The 18,387-nt window shown below is 42.8% G+C and overlaps 1 protein-coding gene across 1 annotated transcript in view; it reads left to right on the plus strand.

Annotated features, from left to right (window-relative positions):
- The window catches only part of DCDC2 (doublecortin domain containing 2), a 145,359-nt gene that overhangs the window by 43,593 nt on the left and 83,379 nt on the right, over window positions 1-18,387 (plus strand). The window contains exons 3-7 of the mRNA XM_073224080.1: window positions 2,510-2,586; window positions 2,717-2,848; window positions 4,834-4,977; window positions 6,720-6,774; window positions 14,806-14,965. Of these exons, the coding sequence (XP_073080181.1) occupies window positions 2,510-2,586; window positions 2,717-2,848; window positions 4,834-4,977; window positions 6,720-6,774; window positions 14,806-14,965 (568 nt within the window). The remainder of the gene's footprint in view (window positions 1-2,509; window positions 2,587-2,716; window positions 2,849-4,833; window positions 4,978-6,719; window positions 6,775-14,805; window positions 14,966-18,387) is intronic.

An 18,387-nucleotide genomic window follows, 5' to 3' on the forward strand; every position in this document is an offset into this window, starting at 1 on the left:
AAGTAGTCACAAAGTTTCTCAAAGATTACCCATTTGAGGACATGTATTTTCCTAAATCTGTGTGGTAAAGAACACAGAGTTGAAAGTCTCTTTGTGTAGGTTGGCCTATATTTTGCAACAAGTAACTTCAGGATATTTTTTACTCTAAATGCTTAACTGTATCATTATGGACCATTCTGAAAACCTAATGTCTGTTTTAAAAAGTGATTTAAAATTGACTTTTAAAATTGTATCATGAGGATCACAAGAGGTTGGCGGTCATTAGATTCTTGTCATGGTGTCCCTCCAACGGCGTTATTTCTCCAGGTCCTCAGACTGAGCTTGGTTTTCATGGCCAAGGGATTCAGGAGGTGGTGACTACTGAGATTTAAGGCAGGCGGATTCTCTGAAGCCTTCAGCCTGACTCCCCAGGGAGTGGTATTGCCACTTCATTAATTAGTTTGTGGAGCATCCCTTTGGGCTGGTTTAGCAGGGTTATCCCTATTTTTACAGATCAAGAAAATGAGGTGTGCAGTGTTGAATTGGTTTATGTACAAAGTTTTGGCAATCAGCCCTAGAGTTTAGAATTCTAGACCTTTTAGTCGGTCACTCAGTTTGTAGACTTGGATGTTACTCTTTCAAATGTACATTTTCAGAGTAACAATTTCAGTTACATTGAATTTGTCTTTTGTAACAGAGTTGTATTTTCGAATCATGCAGGTTTTAATTTGAATTTGACTGAGCTGTGATAGTACCCTCCTAAGGAAGTGTCATGTGGAATTTGAAATTTGAGTTGAATTACATATACTTGATTTATCGGGTTCACACGAAGCATTGTGGGGCTTTTTTCTCTCTGATGTAGCTGTCTGTGACATAGGCACAGTCAGCCAGATGCTAAGGACGGGTGATGCTTTGGGGATGTGGGACCTGCACCCAGAGGCCTGGCCCAGCGTCCTGACTCACGCCCCTCCCGCAGGGCGCATGGGGCTCCGACCCCTCGGCCGCCTTCGGCTTTGGAATGATTTCCAAGAAGGATGTAGTCGAATATTTATTCAGTTGTCTCTCCCTCTACCTACCTATCTAATTTACACTCAGGAAATGGCTATTCTTTCTCATTTCCTAGGCTAATCTACTACCTGGTATCCAGATCAACTGGGTTTTCCAAGACGGTGCTGCTCCCAGTGCAGAGCCAAGGACCAGGCTGGCCAGATTGTGTCCGGCCTCTGCTTAGTGGTGGCCCTCCGCTCAGTGGTGGCCCTCCCCACATGACAGAGTTGGTCAGGAGTTAGGCTTACTGCTGTGCTGGGTCCACAGCGAAAGCTTGAGTTTAGCGTTGATCCTGTTTGTTTGTTTGGGTTCCATAGTCACAGGTGCACGCATGACGAATACTGCTCAGCCCCCGACCAGTCACCGATGAGAGCCGTTACTGGTACGCAGGGTCGAGGGGGGGGGGGGCAATGTCTCATCCTCCATCCCCCAAAATTAGATGTGTTGATTCGCAGCAGTATTTTCACATTTCAAATACTGTTTACTTTTAAAGGGCAAAGGAAATTGTGTGGGCTAATAAGAAAATTTACACAGTTTGAAAACACATTCTAATTTACTATTACATTTCCCATTATCTAAAGCCATAATGTCTCCAGATTAGTACCAAGCAACCAGTACTTCATCCCCGTAAAGGCTTTGGAAAAGCTCCTCTCATATCAGTTGATTTGGCTTATTTTTTGTGTGTGTTTGCAGTGTAAGTGGTTGTTGGAAATGCCAATTAGAAAAATGCATTTTAAATAAAAAGACTTCTTTTCCAAGAAGTTTTGTTTTATACAATTGTTTTACATTTTTAAAAATTCAGATACATTACTTGGATTATTTTTTCAGATTCTTTTATTTGTATATCTGATAACAGACTAATTTAGGTATTTTAGTTATGATGACCCAAGGAAATATATATTTAAGATTCATCTTCAGCTTGTTTTGGGGAAACGTTTGCCATGCTGAATGAGGAAAACAACTAATCAAAACAGGTGGTTTAATTTAATTCACGTAACACACACTCAGAATAGAGTTATCTAACTATTTAAAAAACTGTGTATTTATGAATTTCTATTTATCGACATGTATGGCCTAAAGAAAAATAGTATATTTTAGCCAATTCAACAAGAGCTTTTGAAGTTATTTGTTTATATAATATATTTGCAATTACCTCTAATTCAACCGACCATCAAAGAAGGTCTTAAACAATCAAGGTCGGTAGGCAAGACATTTGACGAAATAGCTACAGAGTGTGAAGTATGTGCTCAGTGCATTGCCAGGTAATATCGAGAGTAACAGAAAGCTAATCATAGGGATATGCAATTAAAACCAAATAAGTGAACTCTATAATGTGTCAGACGATGGTAAGTGCTATGAAAAAAATAAGGCAGGGAGGGCAGGTGAGAGTCAGGGAAAACCTGGAAACCTAGTTTTTCCTTAAAAATTTATGAAAAGAAAACAAAAAATAAGCATAGTGATTTGCATTTCTTTGCTTTCACAGGTAAAGCCAGTAACCCACAGCAGGATCAATGTATCTGCTCGGTTTAGGAAACCACTTCAGGAGCCCTGCACCATCTTGTAAGTCGGAGCCTGTCACCTTTCAAGGTGCAGTTGGCACAGTGGTTTTGTTCGCATTTGGAATTTGTTCTGTAGTTTTAAAGGCATGACTGTTTCCAATGGCAGGCTCACTGGTGTTGTTTTTTTCTAGCTTGATTGCAAATGGAGACCTCATAAGCCCAGCTTCTCGCCTCCTTATCCCCAGAAAAGCTCTGAATCAGTGGGATAATATACTACAAATGGTCACAGAAAAAATAACTCTGAGGAGTGGGGCTGTCCACAGGTATGTCAGTCATCTGCTGTAAGTTGGTGGGCTTCAGAGCTGCTGAAGATAGTCACAGGGGCTCCAGGTCCACTGGTTCCCAGATTGGAGTTGTGGCTCGCCAGCTGGGCAGCACATGCCTCAGTTTCTTCATGTGTAAAGCGGGTATATAATCGTACTCAGTATCGTAAAGCGTTGTTTTTTAAAGGAAGCGCATAAAGGAGGTAAAGCAGCCCTTGGCACATACTAGCACATGAGCAAATGCTGACTTTTTATTCTTCTGGTTTAGAGCATTAGACAACTATGGAAATTCTTCTGAAGGAGGATAACAGAACATTAAAAAGTCTATGGTTGGACCCTGTCTGTGCATCAGTATGTTTATGTATCAGTAGCATTTCAGTGTCTCAACTCCCTATTTATGTTTTGTGTGTTTTGTTGCAAAGGAAGAAATTAGGTTAACAGAGCAGGAAGCCGGTCAATAAAAAAAGACACTAAAATTATGGGCTGGAATTTATTCAGGACCCTTTTATCCACCTGCTGAAGAAACTGGTCAAGTCCTGGCTGTTTCCGGATCCACAACTATGCCTCCTTTTAATTTCTAGCTGTAAAAGTTCATGACTGATTCGGATCTTCCTATTTTGAAGGAAAATGAAAAAGAATGTCTGGGGCTAGGCCAGTGGTTCTCAGCCAGAGTGCCTGAACCCCTGGGCGACAGGGCAGCGCCTGGAGTCATTGTCCGTAGTCACCACCGGGAGGGAGAGATGGCCACTAGTGCCACCTAGTGGGTAGAGGCCAAGGGTGCTGTTAACATCCTGCGGTTCCCAGGACGCCTCCCCAGCTCTCCCACCAAGAATTACCAGGGTCAAAATAGCGCTGCTGTTCAGAAACCCTGGCCTACGTCAAGGAAAGAAAACCAGAGATCTGGCTTAGGTGTTGATATTTTAGACGTGTAGGGACAAAAGTAAGTGCTATAAAGAAAGAGACGCTAGTGTCTTCATACTGACTCAACACAAACCATTTCAGGGTTTTGGTGGCTATTTCCATCATACTTTCTGCCCACGTAGGGTATGGCTGTTTACAGAATCAGCAAACAGGCAGGCAGGTCAATGGCTTTTCCTTCCTTGCAAACGTCAATAACCTTTATTATTTAATATAGGAAGTCTGAGAGTTTCTAAAATGATGATCTTGAAATCTTTCCAGTTACCAACTTTTATTTACAGCCTTCAAAAATAAGCCCTGTCTTTCTGGTGTAGTTTTCTAATCGTCTGTTTTTCCCTGTTCTTCAAAAAAATTCTGTGAACACTTTATAGTTTAGTAAAGTTATCACTGTTCTTTTAATAAGTAACATATTAATTGGCGTTGACAGCAGCAGTTTTACAGTGAAGGGAGGTCCTTGTGAAATCTTATGATTTGGGGGGAAGGTAAGGACAAGCAAAAGCAGTAGAAGGCAGGACTGCTCTTCGGGCCTGCGTCACTAATCCTGGCAAGGGGCTCCTTTACCTCCTGACCTCTGACCTCTTGTTTTCTGACCCAGGTCTGTGTGTGTGTGCATTTAATATTTTGGCTGAGGGCTGCTCTTGCACAGAATGAGGTAAGAGGCTAGTAAGTCTGACAAGTACGTTAAGAAAATAAAATTAAAAAGTGCTCACAAAATATCAATAGAAGAATCAATCTTCCGTAGAAGCCAAGTTTCATTTAAAGCATCACGTTCTGTACGAGTGGATTCTGTCCCTCGAAAGTCTTACTATGGCAGCAGGAGGGGTCCTTACGTTAGATTGTCAGAACTACTGGGATGAAACACTATACATCTAGGTGGTAACTGTATCTGTGTCGTGACATTAGCATTTAGGTGAATGTAAGGACCTTGAGGCATTTGTAATCCAATAGGTAGAGTGATAACAAATGAGCCAGACGAAGAAAAGAATGTGTGTACCAACGTTGTGATTTTTAAGCAGTTCTTTCAATGCTTGTTAAAATTGTAATTGTTGCTGTTCATATTTTGACAGACTTTACACTTTAGAAGGAAAACCGGTTGAGAGTGGGGCAGAGTTGGAGAATGGGCAGTTTTATGTGGCTGTCGGCAGAGATCAGTTTAAGAAATTGCCTTACAGTGAATTACTTTTTGACAAGTCAGCAGTGAGGTCTTATGGGTAAGTTTTCATCCTTATTACACTTCTCATATTTTAGTTATCACTCAAAATAGAATTGAGCCTTATGCTGACCACTGGTTTATCTTACATAATCTTGTTTACCAGTTTGGGAAGCCCGTGTTATATGAATTGATCATTGTTAGTTTTTTTTTTTTTTGGAGATTGAAAGCTACTGCACAAAATCATAATTTTGGGGAATCCATGAAAGACTGTATAATATTTTTTAACCATTCACTTACGAAAAAAAATTATGGGAATCTATGAAAGACAATATAATATTTTTTAACCATTCACTTAGAAAAAAATTTATAATTTTGGGGAATCTATGAAAGACTATATAATATTTTTTAACCATTCACTTACAAATAAACATCTATACCAGATAATTTTTTCAGTTGGTATACCCAGAAACATCAACAGGTGTTTAACAAAAACATATTTTATACTCCTTTTAATAATAACAATACAATATAAAAACAGTATGATTCCACTTGTACAAATGAGTAGAGCAGCTGTGTTTACAGTTATGTGCAACATTTTAAATATTATACTTTTAATTGTAGACCATGCACTGTGAACCTTTTTTCTGTATGAAATGTCATAATATTTGTGAAAAACGCCTTATTTCAGCCAAGTAGATAGACTGCAGAGACGTGCATGGAGAGGTCCTGGCCTGGCAGATGCAGGGACGCCTCAGCTTCTCCTGGTGCCCAGGGCCCATCTCTGCTGCTTCTCACAGACATTCTGTGGCTGCTTGGACATTGGAAACAGACTTTTTTGGCTATCCTTTGCTAGGGTGGGTGATATGTGCAGAGACAGAGCAGAATTTCACCAGTTTGCTCTCCGTTAATTTGCAGTTTGTGAAGCTTGATGGAAAGGCTAGCTACTTGGTTCTAAATAAGTAATATATGAAATAGAACTTCAGAGGGGTGTTTGAAGCATGAGACAGCACCTGGTTTTCCAGAACTTTGGAATTATTTACCAGCAGACATATTGTTAAACATCCTTACTCATCCATGGAATCAAATTCTCCACCGTCTCTTGATAAGCAACATTGAATTATCTTGCTGTAAGCTATAGTGTGTACTTGATGGCAGTAAGAAAACTGTAACTCACAGTGGCCTTTCACAGACAGATCAGTAAGGTACCTTTGTCTATGTGTCTTCCTATTTTCAGAGAGGTCTAGTTGGGCTCTACGATAGGTCTTTTTCTAATAGTGTAGACATCTATGAAATAATGTTCTTATAACCAAAGATAATTTTTTATTTTTTGGTGAGAATACTAGTTCAGAAACTTCCTGAATACAAATGCCAGTGTTTTACCATTCTGAGCTTCTGAGGCAGACATCAAAGACATTGTAAAATCAGTGGAAATATATTGTTTTTACCTCAGTCTGTCAAAGTCATTATTCAGCTTGGGAAATGATCTTTTGAATTGCATATAGAAAATTTGGAGATAAGAATTAAAATGCTATGAAAAATTTAATATGGAAATAAATGCTTATTGTAAGCCTCTATTAAAATAGTATGCAGGAAAACACTAAAAATCTCTTCGAATGGAATTTGGAAATTTTATGGTGTTTTTGTGAAACTGGGGAAGTATATGGTACTACTTGTGAAACACTGATGCCAGTGAACAGTCAACTTCTAGGTGGGGATGACAATTTGGGATGCCAGTTGTCTTGCATTATATATTACTTGTAAATAACATTCAGATTTCCAAATTACAATTTGTTTCCACAGTCAGAAAGCTCCTTCACTACCTCCTGTGGTGGGACCCAGAAAGTCTAAAGGGAGTGTAAGTATCAGATGCTTTACTCATCCATGTTCTATATTTCTAAATGATACAGAGAGGCTGGCCTTTGGGTTTCAATTAAATTTGAAGAAATATAGCAGCTGCCCTGTGGCATATAAACACAACTATATGAAACAATGCTAAAACATTAATGTTACAATTAAAAACTTAGAACAGAGCTAGCATTTTTAAAATACAGGTTTCAAAATAGGTATCATGTGGCCCATCCAGTCTTATTTTCTATCTCTGAGAAAGACTGAAAGTTTTTATAAGAAAATGGTAATTCTTAGTTATATTCCTTTAAGAGATTGAGAATCAATCATTCAAAGTAGCTCCCTATCAGAATATTTCCCACCGTTCATTCATATCTTAATTCAGCAAATGTCTGTTAAAGTGCCTGGTATGTGGAAACCGTGACAACCACTTAGTAGGTAGTTTCTTAAACTTTTCATGCTCTCAGCCTGCGCCCCTGGGCGAGTCTCAGGTCAGCTGGGGAACTCCTATGACGGGCTTTTCTGCCTGAGGCTTCTCTTTCCTCTTTCGATTGAATTGCCTGACCAGTAGTGATCAGAATCGATCTGATATTTCTCTTGCTCTGAATTAACTGACCAAAACTCTTACGTTGGTATTTTGTAAAGTAAGTGGCTGCTGGGCAATGGTACGGTTTCCTGGTGATGATTTACGCATTTCTTGTTATATCATGTGAAATTCTTGAGAAAAGGAAAAATGACTTTATGTGAGTAGGGCTGAACTCAGCATGGCCGACAGCGTTCATTAGCCCTCATGCAGGAAGACCCTTGCACCATTCATGACACGGCTGTGGCCCTCAGGAGATGCACAGGCTGATTCAAGTAGAGATGGTGGCTTGGAAAGGGGCTGACAATCTGAAGCTAAGCACCAAATGTGGTGTGAGTGGCAAACGTGAGAGAGGCAGAAGGCATCGTGTGTTGGCCAGGACACGTGGAGGAGGCTGTAGCTGTGCTGTGCTCTCGAGGACTGTTAAAACGCGGACAAGGGCCAGTGAGGAGAAAGCTGTCCCAGATAGAAGGGACGATGTGAAGAAGGAGCAGAGATGCACTCCCAGAAGCAGCAGTGTTGCCTGTGTTTAGTGAACACTCATGGGCTCAACGCTATGCCAACGTCTTTGCAGACTGATTTATTTAATTCTTACTTCAGGAAGCTGGTGCTGTTCTGCATTTAAAATTAAGAAAAGGAGGCAGCCAGAAGTAGCATGTCCAGAGGCTCCCACCGGGCAGATGGCAGGGAGGGATGGAGTCCAGATGGCCTGGAGGCAGAAAGACCTGTCAGGTACTCCTGACCCAGGAGACGGTGAATCCCCGAGGCCGACTGGGACAGAGTCCATCCCGGTGTGGAGGCTGATGTGCCTGAAATGGGAGGTAGTGGTGGTTTTAGATAACCTTGAATGTGGAATCAAGAGTCTGGTCTTTATCCTTGAGTAGAAGGCAGCTTTTGAAGGCTCCTGTGACATGCAGATGTTAATCCAGGGTCACTCTGGGAAGGTCAGATCCTCTGTGTGGAGAAGGACCAGATGGGGTGGGGCCGTAGATGAGGTGGCGGCCGTTGGGACCGCGAGCAGAGGCCTTGGCACAGAGCTGCCAGAGCCTGGCCTGGGGAGGTGGTGCAGGTAGCCGGAGGCGGCTGTTGCTCATGAAGAAAGGAAAGACTTGCTCGGTGACTAGATACACAGGGCTGCTGGAGAGGCTGGAGCCAAAGACAGTTGCATGTTTTTGAGCTTTGATGCCTGAGGAAATGGTAGTACTATGGCCGGGAAGAGGGCGGTCAGAGGAAATGATGACCTGCTTAATTTCAGACAAACTGAGTTGCAAGTGTCATCGCGAAATCTAGTTGAAAGTGTTGAGAAAGCAGTTAGCGGTGGAGACCGGGGCCTCGTGAGGACTGAGAGGATGGGTGAGTTGGGAGCCCGGATCGTGCAGTGAGGGCTGCAGAGGACCAGGCGGGAGGCACCCGGGCTTCCTGGACATGGAGAGGAAGGGAACAGGGAATATTCCAGAAGCTGAAAAACATCCTTAAGCCACTGTAGTGCTACACTAAGAAGCCACAAATTTAGGGTTTGGAAATTTTGTCCTCTTGTTTTTCTTCGGGACTTTGGAGCAGACTCTCTTATGTGTATCAGGCAAATATGAGCTGGTTAGTTTTCACAGTGCAGCTGCAAGAGAGGTGGTTAAACAGAAACCCCGTAGGGCTGAATGACTGGCCTAGGCCACAGGGGGCAGGGAGGTCAGAGCCAGGATCCCGACTCGGCTCTGCATTCAGTTGCAAGTCATGACTGAACTTTGGAATTATGTGCTCATTATAGAAATTTGGAATCTCCAAATTTTTAATTAAAAATGTGTGAAGTCTTTCGTGCTTTAAAACTCATGTGCAAGAGGGACATCTATGCAGTTTTCTTTCTTGCTTACTTCTTGGAAGTTCAGAACCTGTGCTGTGAACATGCGTTTGCCTGATGGTGGCTGGCTGAGGTTTCTGTGTGTCTGGCATGGAGCTAAGACCCCGGGGACAGTGGTGAGCAGCCAGGCAGGGCCGTCTCTCTTGGCTCATGGTCTGCTAGGGGAGAAAAAGGTGAAACAAACAATTCCAGAAGTCAGCACGTAATTAAAGTGTCATGAAAAGGAAAGGAGAGTGTGGAGCCCTGTGAGAGGATGAAAGGAGAACTCATTTAGAGAGGATAGTGTCAGGAGAGGCCTCTGAGCAAGTGGACTTAAAGAAAGACTCAGCTTATGATATGTTTCCATCTCATAGAAAACAGAGACTCAAAATTTTATTTTCATGCTATGCTGCACAAAAACAAAGTGATAGAAGAGTTTGTTCTCCTTTTTATAATGCAGCTGAAACATTCTCCATATTTATCCATCTATTCATTTGTCATCCAGATACCCACCCAACATGTATTTATTGAGCACTTACAAAATGCCAGGAACTCTAAGCAACTGGCACATGGTGGTGACCAGACAGACAAGGTTTGGGCCTCACAGAACGTCCATCCCACTGCCTGTCTGTGTCAGGGGCGTGGGGAGCAGAAGAATGGAGGTAGACAGACCATTAACTTCTCAACAAATGCATAAATAATTTCAGATGGTGATGAGTTCTATGAGGAAAATGATACATGTCAGGGCACCGAGTGATATAAAATTGTCTGAGACTGAGACCTTACTGGGTAAAGGAGCCAGTCATACAAGGCTGGGGCGGGGGAGAAGAGAAGCCCACGGCAGAGGGAGGGGACACGGAGGCCCTCGGTGAAGAGCACGGTGTGTGCGCAGAGCAGGAGGCCAGTGTGACTTCAAATTTCAGAGTCAGGCGGGGCTCGATCACATGGGCCATGCAAGGAGTTTGGATTTGAGGGTCGGGAAGAGGAAGTGATATCATTTGATTTACTTTTTAAAAAGTTTCTGGCTGTGGTATCTACAGAAAAGTGGGTCAGGGCAAGAACGGAGGCAGGAGACAATGGGGTGGCTGAAGTCCAGGTGTGCGGTGCGGCTGCCTGAGCAGGTGGCAGCAGGGAACCAGGCATCTGTGAATCCTCGAGGAATCATGACTGTCTGCTGCCCCTGATCGATGGGTTCACCCAGCAACCATTTATTGAGCTCATATTATGTCCTGGGCAGTGTTTTAGTGCTGGGGGAAGGGAGAGGCAGAGAGTCCAGAGAAAACATAACATGCATGGAGCTTACATTCAAGAGGAGGAGAAAGACAAATTCACAGTTCATTGATTTTAATCAGGGATAAGCTTGAAGGAAAATACATGAAGATGCGGGAAGGCAAAGTGAGGGAGGACGTGTTTTGTCTGGTGGTCAGGCCTCTCCAGGAGGTCGCATCTGAGCAGAGGTGGCCAACCCCCTTGGCACGCAGTGGGTCTCACTGAACTTGTTTAGTGGGTGTGTGAATGGCTGGCAGTGAGCTGCTCAGACAGAGCATCTTCTGTTGGTGATTCCAAAGTCACAAACACGATTTTTAGTAGGACGATTAATTGACTCCTTTCCATTAATGAATTGGTTCCCTGGAGAATGTATATATTTCTAAGATCATTAACTGCCCGGTGCTGAGTCGGGGTGTGAGGAGAGAGGACTGTGGACACAGAACTGGACTTTTGGGGAATTCATTTCCCACACAGCTTTCTAGGAATTGTTCTGTCATATTGGAAGAGGAGTGTGGGCGGGTGCCTGATAGAACTTAGAAAAGCGAGAGAGGGCTGCCTTATAGCACAGGACTCCCCGTGGGTGCCTGAGTGACTCAGCAGGCCCCACCAGGGTCGGGGGGAGTGTGGGAATGAGGGATTCTGGGGTCAAGCAGATCCTTTCAAAGTGGACAGGGAATAGTTTGTGCAAAGCAGGGCCAGACCAGAGCCATCCGTCCTACAGGCCTCAGTGCTGGGAGCGTCACAGTCAGGGAGAATCGACAGCGACTACCAGTCGTGGTTCTAGCCTTGGAAACAGCAAGGAGAAGGGAACTGCCTTGAGTTCCATTGCGTCAGAGAAACAGACGCACCGGGGGAGGCTGAGTTGCTGCTGCAAAGCCGCCCCTCGCAGAATCAGAGATCCCCTAGTGCAAGAGATGTAAAAGCAGAGAAATATTTGATGTTTCAAGCCAAAGACTAGAATAAATGGTCTTTTGTTGTTCTTATTACCATGCTGCCAATGTATCTTACAATCTGGCATTGACAGATTCAGTGATTATAATGTTTTAGTAAAAAGTCACAGAATTATCCATGTGTCGCAAAGTCACTCTGTAATAGGACAAATCCCAAATACTCCCTGGAAGTCCTTGGCCTCTTAGAAAACTGAGTTCAGGATGGGTAAAAGGGCCCATTACTTCCCATCACCAGATGCCCGAGTGAGAAATGCCAGCCTGCGTCCGGGGCCCCTCTGCTCAAAGGCCTCCCGGTACACTGGTGAAGTTCACACAGCGAAGGTGCCTGTGAGGTGGTCCGCTCGCAGAATCACCTTGAACCTGATGCCCTGTGGCCTGTGTGTCTTGGGCACACGCCCCTCAGGGCTGCAGGTGGGTTGCTGTGGTAATAAACAAAGCCTGAGTAGACTGGGTCTTGGTGGAAAGAGCTAGGGTGCTATTAAAAAATCCTGATCTCAGTCCGGTGAGGGGCAGCTGGAGTGGAGGCAAGGTGACCGGACTGACTTCTAGTCCCTTGTTCCTCAGAGCGGGAGGTCGCTTTTCTTGCCGGAGGTGCTGGTATGTGTGTGGAGCAAAAGGCAGGACAGGGGTTGACTGACCACAGTGTGTGTGGTCTGGTTTCTGCATGGGACACAGTGGGAAACTAGGCTGCTTCTTGACTCCTTCCATTTGGGGATAAAGCCGTAATTTGTCATTTCTGGATGGCTTTTTCAGGGAACCATATAATAACTGCTTCTCGGTATCAGGAAGCTCCATTGGGGTAGACAGATCAGACCTGGTTAACCTAGAGGAAGTTTATTCCCTTACTGTAAAGTGTTGATGATAATAACTATAAATTTGGTAAACATTTGTGTTAATACGTATTTAGTACACAAGAGGTCCTCAAAAATGTTATCAACCTGCACAGCTGTGTGAGGTGGCAGAACCCCCTGACTCCCTCTGCTCCACAAACAGCAGCAGTGACTGTGTGTCCGAGTTATGTCACATGGGGAAGTCTCAAAAAAGAAAGGAAAATCCCCTTCTTCATTACTCTGTCCTTTCCTCTCTCTCTCTCTCTCCATATATAATTTATTTATATATTACCTGTAATTTATATAATTATGTAAATGAGTATCTATAATTTATATTTATTTACTTGTATATACTCATTATTTTTTATGTATTAACACTTTAGATGAATCAATATTTTTTCTTTTTTAAAAAGACAAGCATTTAAATTATTTCCAGTTTTCTAATTACAAAACAATTCTTCCATTTCTCTCAGTTTGATTTAGTTCTTACCAAGTGCCTGTGATTGATTACCAAGTGCAAGTCATTAATCAATAATAGAATGCATGAGTATCAATTACCAAAGCCAAGTCTTAAATAGTTGCTAGAATCAACTAGTCTTTCTTGATGTTCCCCAATTGCCCTCTTGAGTGTCCCTATCAGAAAGGTAGTAAACCAGAATTTCCAGTGTATTCAAGAGGAGAACTAATTTTTTAAGGGTCATAAATCCCCAAGCACTCCAGGATGGGGCTCTTGTTTCTTCCTTTTGTGATAAGACTTTTCCTAAGAAGCTGTAAAAAAATCTTCTTGCCAAGATCCAGGGTTCCTCATTCAAGTTTTTAGTCCTCAAAAGTTCAACAGCAACTCTGAACATTCTAGTAGGTTTGCTAGAAGCATTACTCCTCTTATCCAAGGCTTTTGGAGTTTTAACATCTAGAGGTAAATAGACTCAGTTGAAAACAGACTGGATTCGGAGATCCCGGCTGATGGTTTTGGAATCTCCATTGTAATCATATTGTCTATTTCTTCTGCCAAGTATTTTATGGCCTTGCAAGGGAGAATCACTGAAGAAGAGGAAATTAAAAAACAAGTCTGGTTTCAGTTAATACAGTAATTAAATGGAAACTATGTTTGAATTGCAGTTGGAATAGGAAATTAAATTATACAAAAAGTGTTACAGATTTGGACAAGTTTTCATTCTGTAAAATCTATGCATAACTCATTTTCTTGTAGACTATGACAGAATGTCATAAATAACTTCATTTGTAAGGCTGTGAATTTTTCTATTCTTAATTGGTGAGGCTAAAACTATTTAAGTGCTTCTGGATGACTGAATATATAAATGTTTAAAATGAGCAGTAGGCAGATTTGTTTATTTAATATTACTACATTTATTTTCAGATACTAGCCTAGTACAGATATTGCATGAAAATTTTACCCAATGTGTTATGAGTTGACATGATTTTAAAGAAAAATATATTAACTCTCTGCTCTTGGAGAAAGCACTCTGACCCTCGCTGAGCAAGCACTACACACCAGGCATGACACTAGTTGCTTCGTAAACGTTACCATTTCATCCTCATTGGAGACCTAGAGGCAGGTACATAAACCTCCTTCAACAGATGGGGAGACAGGCTCCAAGAAGAAGAGAGTTAGTCAGCTCAAGGTCCATAGGTGCTGGGCGGCGGAGCAGAGGCTCTGAGCCGTGTACTCTGGGTCTCTAAAACGTGGGTTCTTTCTGCTCCTCCCTTGTACTCTCAGGTAAGTCTCGTACCTGAGCATCTGACTGCTGAGGCTGTGTTGCTAGCAGGGAGTTTCTAGCTGTAGCAATGGCCAAGGAACAGCTGCTCCTTGGGTCCTTGGGGCAGCCAGATACCACATAGTGGCTGTTACATGGGCCAGTGATGGGAGCCACCGAAACTCAAACTCGTTCTCGCCTGAGGAGCCCACTTGCAGATTCGAGGTCTTCATTTCGAGAGGCACGTGGGGACCAGAGGCAAGGCCAGAGGTGTGACCGTTGGTGGCTGCTGTGCAGGGGCCGGGGCATGCGGTCTGGATGTCGTGTTGCATTTGGGATCCACAGACACCATGGCAGCCACCTCAGAGCCCCTGCGGGGCCTCTCCATGGCACAGTGTTTGTTCCTGCTGTGAGGTTCTTACTTGTTCACAGGGACAGCTGGTCAGGAAGGTGTTTTTCTAGATTAACTGGTCAAACTGAGGGCCATCAGTGTTCCTCACCCAGTAGGTGGCTGCTGATTCCTCAGAAACGAACAGTAGGGCTGGTGGTTAAGGCCGCAGACTGGCTCCTTGCTGTCTGTGCGACCTTGGGTGAGGTTTGACCTCACGGCCTCATTTCCTCCTCTACGCAGCGCCTTCCTCACAAGGCTGTGAGGGCTGAGTGGGGTTAGGAGAGTCCCTGCACACAGTAAGGACTCGGCGGTTGGTGGCTGTCATTTTCTTCTCTGTCCTCTGCCGCCGGCATCGGCACAGGCCTCCGTCCCGCCCCTGCCCCGCTCACCACCAGCTGGTAACTCGTGCTGCCTGGGGACCACTTTGGGAGCTGAGCAGCCAGGAGTAAGGGTCTGATCTTCTGCCATGTAGGGAAACGATCGTCAGTCTAAATCTACAGTTGGATCCAGCGACAACCCATCTCCTCAGCCCCGAAAGAGGAAAGAGAAAAAAGATGTGAATTCGGGAAAACTCGCAAAAGGGAAACAAAATGTAAAGTCAAAGAGTTCACCACAGGTGGTCCCAGACGGCGGTAAGTCTGTCATCACTGTTCCTGTTTCTGTTATTATCTTACATCTGTGATGCAATTTTAAGTCTTAAATAGATCTATTTGTTTCCCTTATTCTCACACATGAGAGATCTCAAAGAAGATGTTCTGTGTGGGAGATGCTGCTGTTTTTCATGCTTCGTTTCTATTTGTGACTACAGGTCGTGCTACAAGGAGGAAATGCTTCTTGTGGTGATCTTATCAGAAAAGGCAAATTTTACCACCTTGTGCTCATACTGAAAGTGCTTAACATTCTTGCCCACCGCTGTTGACAACAGCTCCGTGACTGGTGTGTTCACAGCCCCATCCACATTCATTAAGAATTAGTTTTAGTCATGATCACTTTCCCCAAAAAGATATTTTACTAATTTTACTGATATCCAAGAGAATACTAAACACACAACACACACAAAACCTTACCAATAAGTGGTATGTACCAAAATTAGTTTGTACCTTGCATTATAGGTGAGGGATGATATAAAATACTTCTTAAAAATTTGCATTAGTGTGAGATTTCAGAATAAAAGGGTGATGGACTAAGGACACACGCCCTCAGAATTGTGAATTTCCTTGTTAGTTTTTGTGGAGAAAGGCTCTTTTCAGTTTCATTCCAAGTGTGTTGTCAGTGGGACAGGACGTTGACGAGAAAGCAGTGCTGTGCAGAGTGGAGGGCCGGCTGGGGCGCGGCCCGTGCAGTGACTGCTTCTCCTTTGCCTGGATCGCCTCGTTCACCCGCAGTCAGTGGGGAACATGCTGGGGCGCTTGGGAGGAGGATGGATGGGATTAGGTTAAAGATTCGGGGCCGGAGCTGCGTCCTCCGCCTGGGAGCCCCAGCCCACTTCACGGTGGATGTGAGGAGTCCGTTCGAATCACAGTCAGTGTGGGCCTCACAGCTGGTGCAGCAGGAGCTCACGGCTAGGGCTTAGAGGATGCTGCACAGATGACTAAAGAATCAAAAGATGGGGGAGACTAAGTGAAAAAATAGAGAAGAAAGAGTGGAGGGGAATTTAACTATTTAAAGGTGTAAATGATGGCAATTAGTTGGAGGATGATTGTCCTAGATTCTTGTTGCAGCTCTGCTACTGACCTTGGGAAAGTCAGTTAATTTTTTGGAGCACCGTTAGCTATCTGCAAAATGTGGGCTCATACTAAGATTTATCATGGAAAGTTTTGCTTATCCTTAAGTTTATGCAGTCCTTTTCAGCGACCGTGATACAGGGAGGTCAGGGTAAAATGTAGTCAACAAGTATCTATTGGATGCTCATTGAATGGCAGCCACCAGAGGAAAACCATGCAGCCTGAAAGAACACGCTGCACCTTGAGCATCAAAAATAATAGAGACTTTGTCTTAATCAATATATATACTAGATTGTAATGTCCCCAAAGCCAGGGACTATGTCTTAATAGTTTTTTTCTTAACCCCAACACCTGGCACAGGTCTGATAGATATGATACTCTTAATAAATATTGTTGAGTGAATGATGGAAGTCACAAAATAGGCAAGTCTCTGTAATACTTTAAAACCCACTAAGAAACAGGACCCATTTTAACTTCTCATAAATTATCTTTGTTTAAAGGCTTTTATAAAATGTTACTTGGTTCTTTTCTATAAAGCTCTTACTAGCTTGCAGAAATCCTAACCCCTACTTCCAGTATATTTTTTAAAAGTCTTTAGATTTTTATAGTTGTCCCTCAGAAAAAAGGGAACCATATTTCCATGTTATCTCATTTGTAGAAACTTGGGCACATAGGAGGTTGCAGCAGCATTTCCCTCTTCCACAGGAAAGTGACCTTCATTAAAACTCAATTACCAGTATTTTTGCTTTTGTAAAATTCACAGATAGTTTCCAACAACTGTGTCTGTGTGGATGAAAATAACAAAAACATGTTAACTGTTGAAGCAGGTCCTGTTCTACAAGTGCTGTCCTCCCCTTGTCTTCAGAGAATCCTGTGGTTGTTTTACATAATTGCCCCTCTTAAGTGTATAGTTTCCAATGCAGTTTTACAATGTGCAGTTTATGGGGTTATAACTGCTGGATGTCATCGTTCCATGGAACAAGTACTGGTGTCTTTCAAATGGAGGTTTGGGGAAGCAAAATTTTTTCCCAGTAAGAGTCTTACCCCACTCATCTAGTAAGAGGTCAGATGAAGCATTTTGTGTCTTTTCATCTTGATAAAAAGAACATATTACCTGGGAAGTGAACCTTAGCTCCAAAAGCAATTTCATTTCCAGGGGGAAAAAAAAAAATTGTGCTGTTTACCAGATTAAATCATCATCTGGTCGGTTTAAGGATATTAGCCTAAATCCATGCTTTTGAAAGTTGAACTAATTTTTCTTATCAGATCTCCCTCCAGATGTCTTTAGCTATAAAAATTTTCCAGGTTATAGTGTCAGAAACTCTTTCTTTCTCTCTTTCTTACTCTTTATCTCAGCCTGCGTATTCGTTCATCATTGCAGCTGCTCCGTGCTCTGAGATCATCTGTTTCAGTGATCAGAACCAAGTGTCTGCTTCCGGGTGCTCACGCCTCAAGGGGGCTCTTGCTCTGTGGGGAGGAAAGAGCAATAGGGCTTGAAGGAAGATGAGAGGGAAGGTGTGTCTGAATTGGGGTGATGAGTAAGATGCGCAAGAATTTAACGTGATACTGCAGATTTGAACATTGCTAGAATGGTAGCTCTTTAAAGATTTTATGACAAGAAAAATGTATGGGGATGGATGCTAACTAGACATACTGCACTAATCATTTCACATTATAAATAAGAATTTGATTTTAGAGAGGAGAAAGTTTTTTGTGCTTGATATTTTTTACCTAGAATTAGGTAATCAGTTTCATTTCAAAGTGTTAAATTTTAGCGTTAGGATGAATATCTATGATTTTTTCGTAGAATACGTTGAATTGTGCAGATTTTTGATCCAGTGTTCTTTGCCTACATAACTGTTGTTATGTTAACTAGAAAATGTAGGCTATCTTGATTTTTTTAAATAAGAAAGTTTGTAGTCGTACACTCTGTCCTTTCACTGCTGATATTTACTGATAATGCTGACGTCTAATGCCGTATGAATGAACGAGCAACTCTGATAACAGTCTGTAGATGGCAATCTGGGTCCAAATTTCTTTCTTTTTCTTTTTGTTTTTCTTCCAGCTCTGTTTCTCTCTGTAATAGTAAAGCTTAATAATTCATGCAGAGCAGTGACATATTTCTTCAGGGAAACAAGTTCTATTTTCTTTTCTTTTTTTTGGTAGCCAAGATGCAAAGTAAGATTGGTCGGTGATTGATGAAGCCGGGTGTGAGATGCATTTTTAGCGTTGCTTACCTGGCCAGTGCGTGTTTCTGTTATATTTTCCACTTGGGTTGCAGTGCCTGGAGATGTGTTTTAGAGGCTGTTAACTAGCTACTCTTCCCACTA

This window comes from Manis javanica, chromosome 16 (genome assembly GCF_040802235.1).
Source record: "Manis javanica isolate MJ-LG chromosome 16, MJ_LKY, whole genome shotgun sequence".
Classification (NCBI taxonomy): domain Eukaryota; kingdom Metazoa; phylum Chordata; class Mammalia; order Pholidota; family Manidae; genus Manis; species Manis javanica.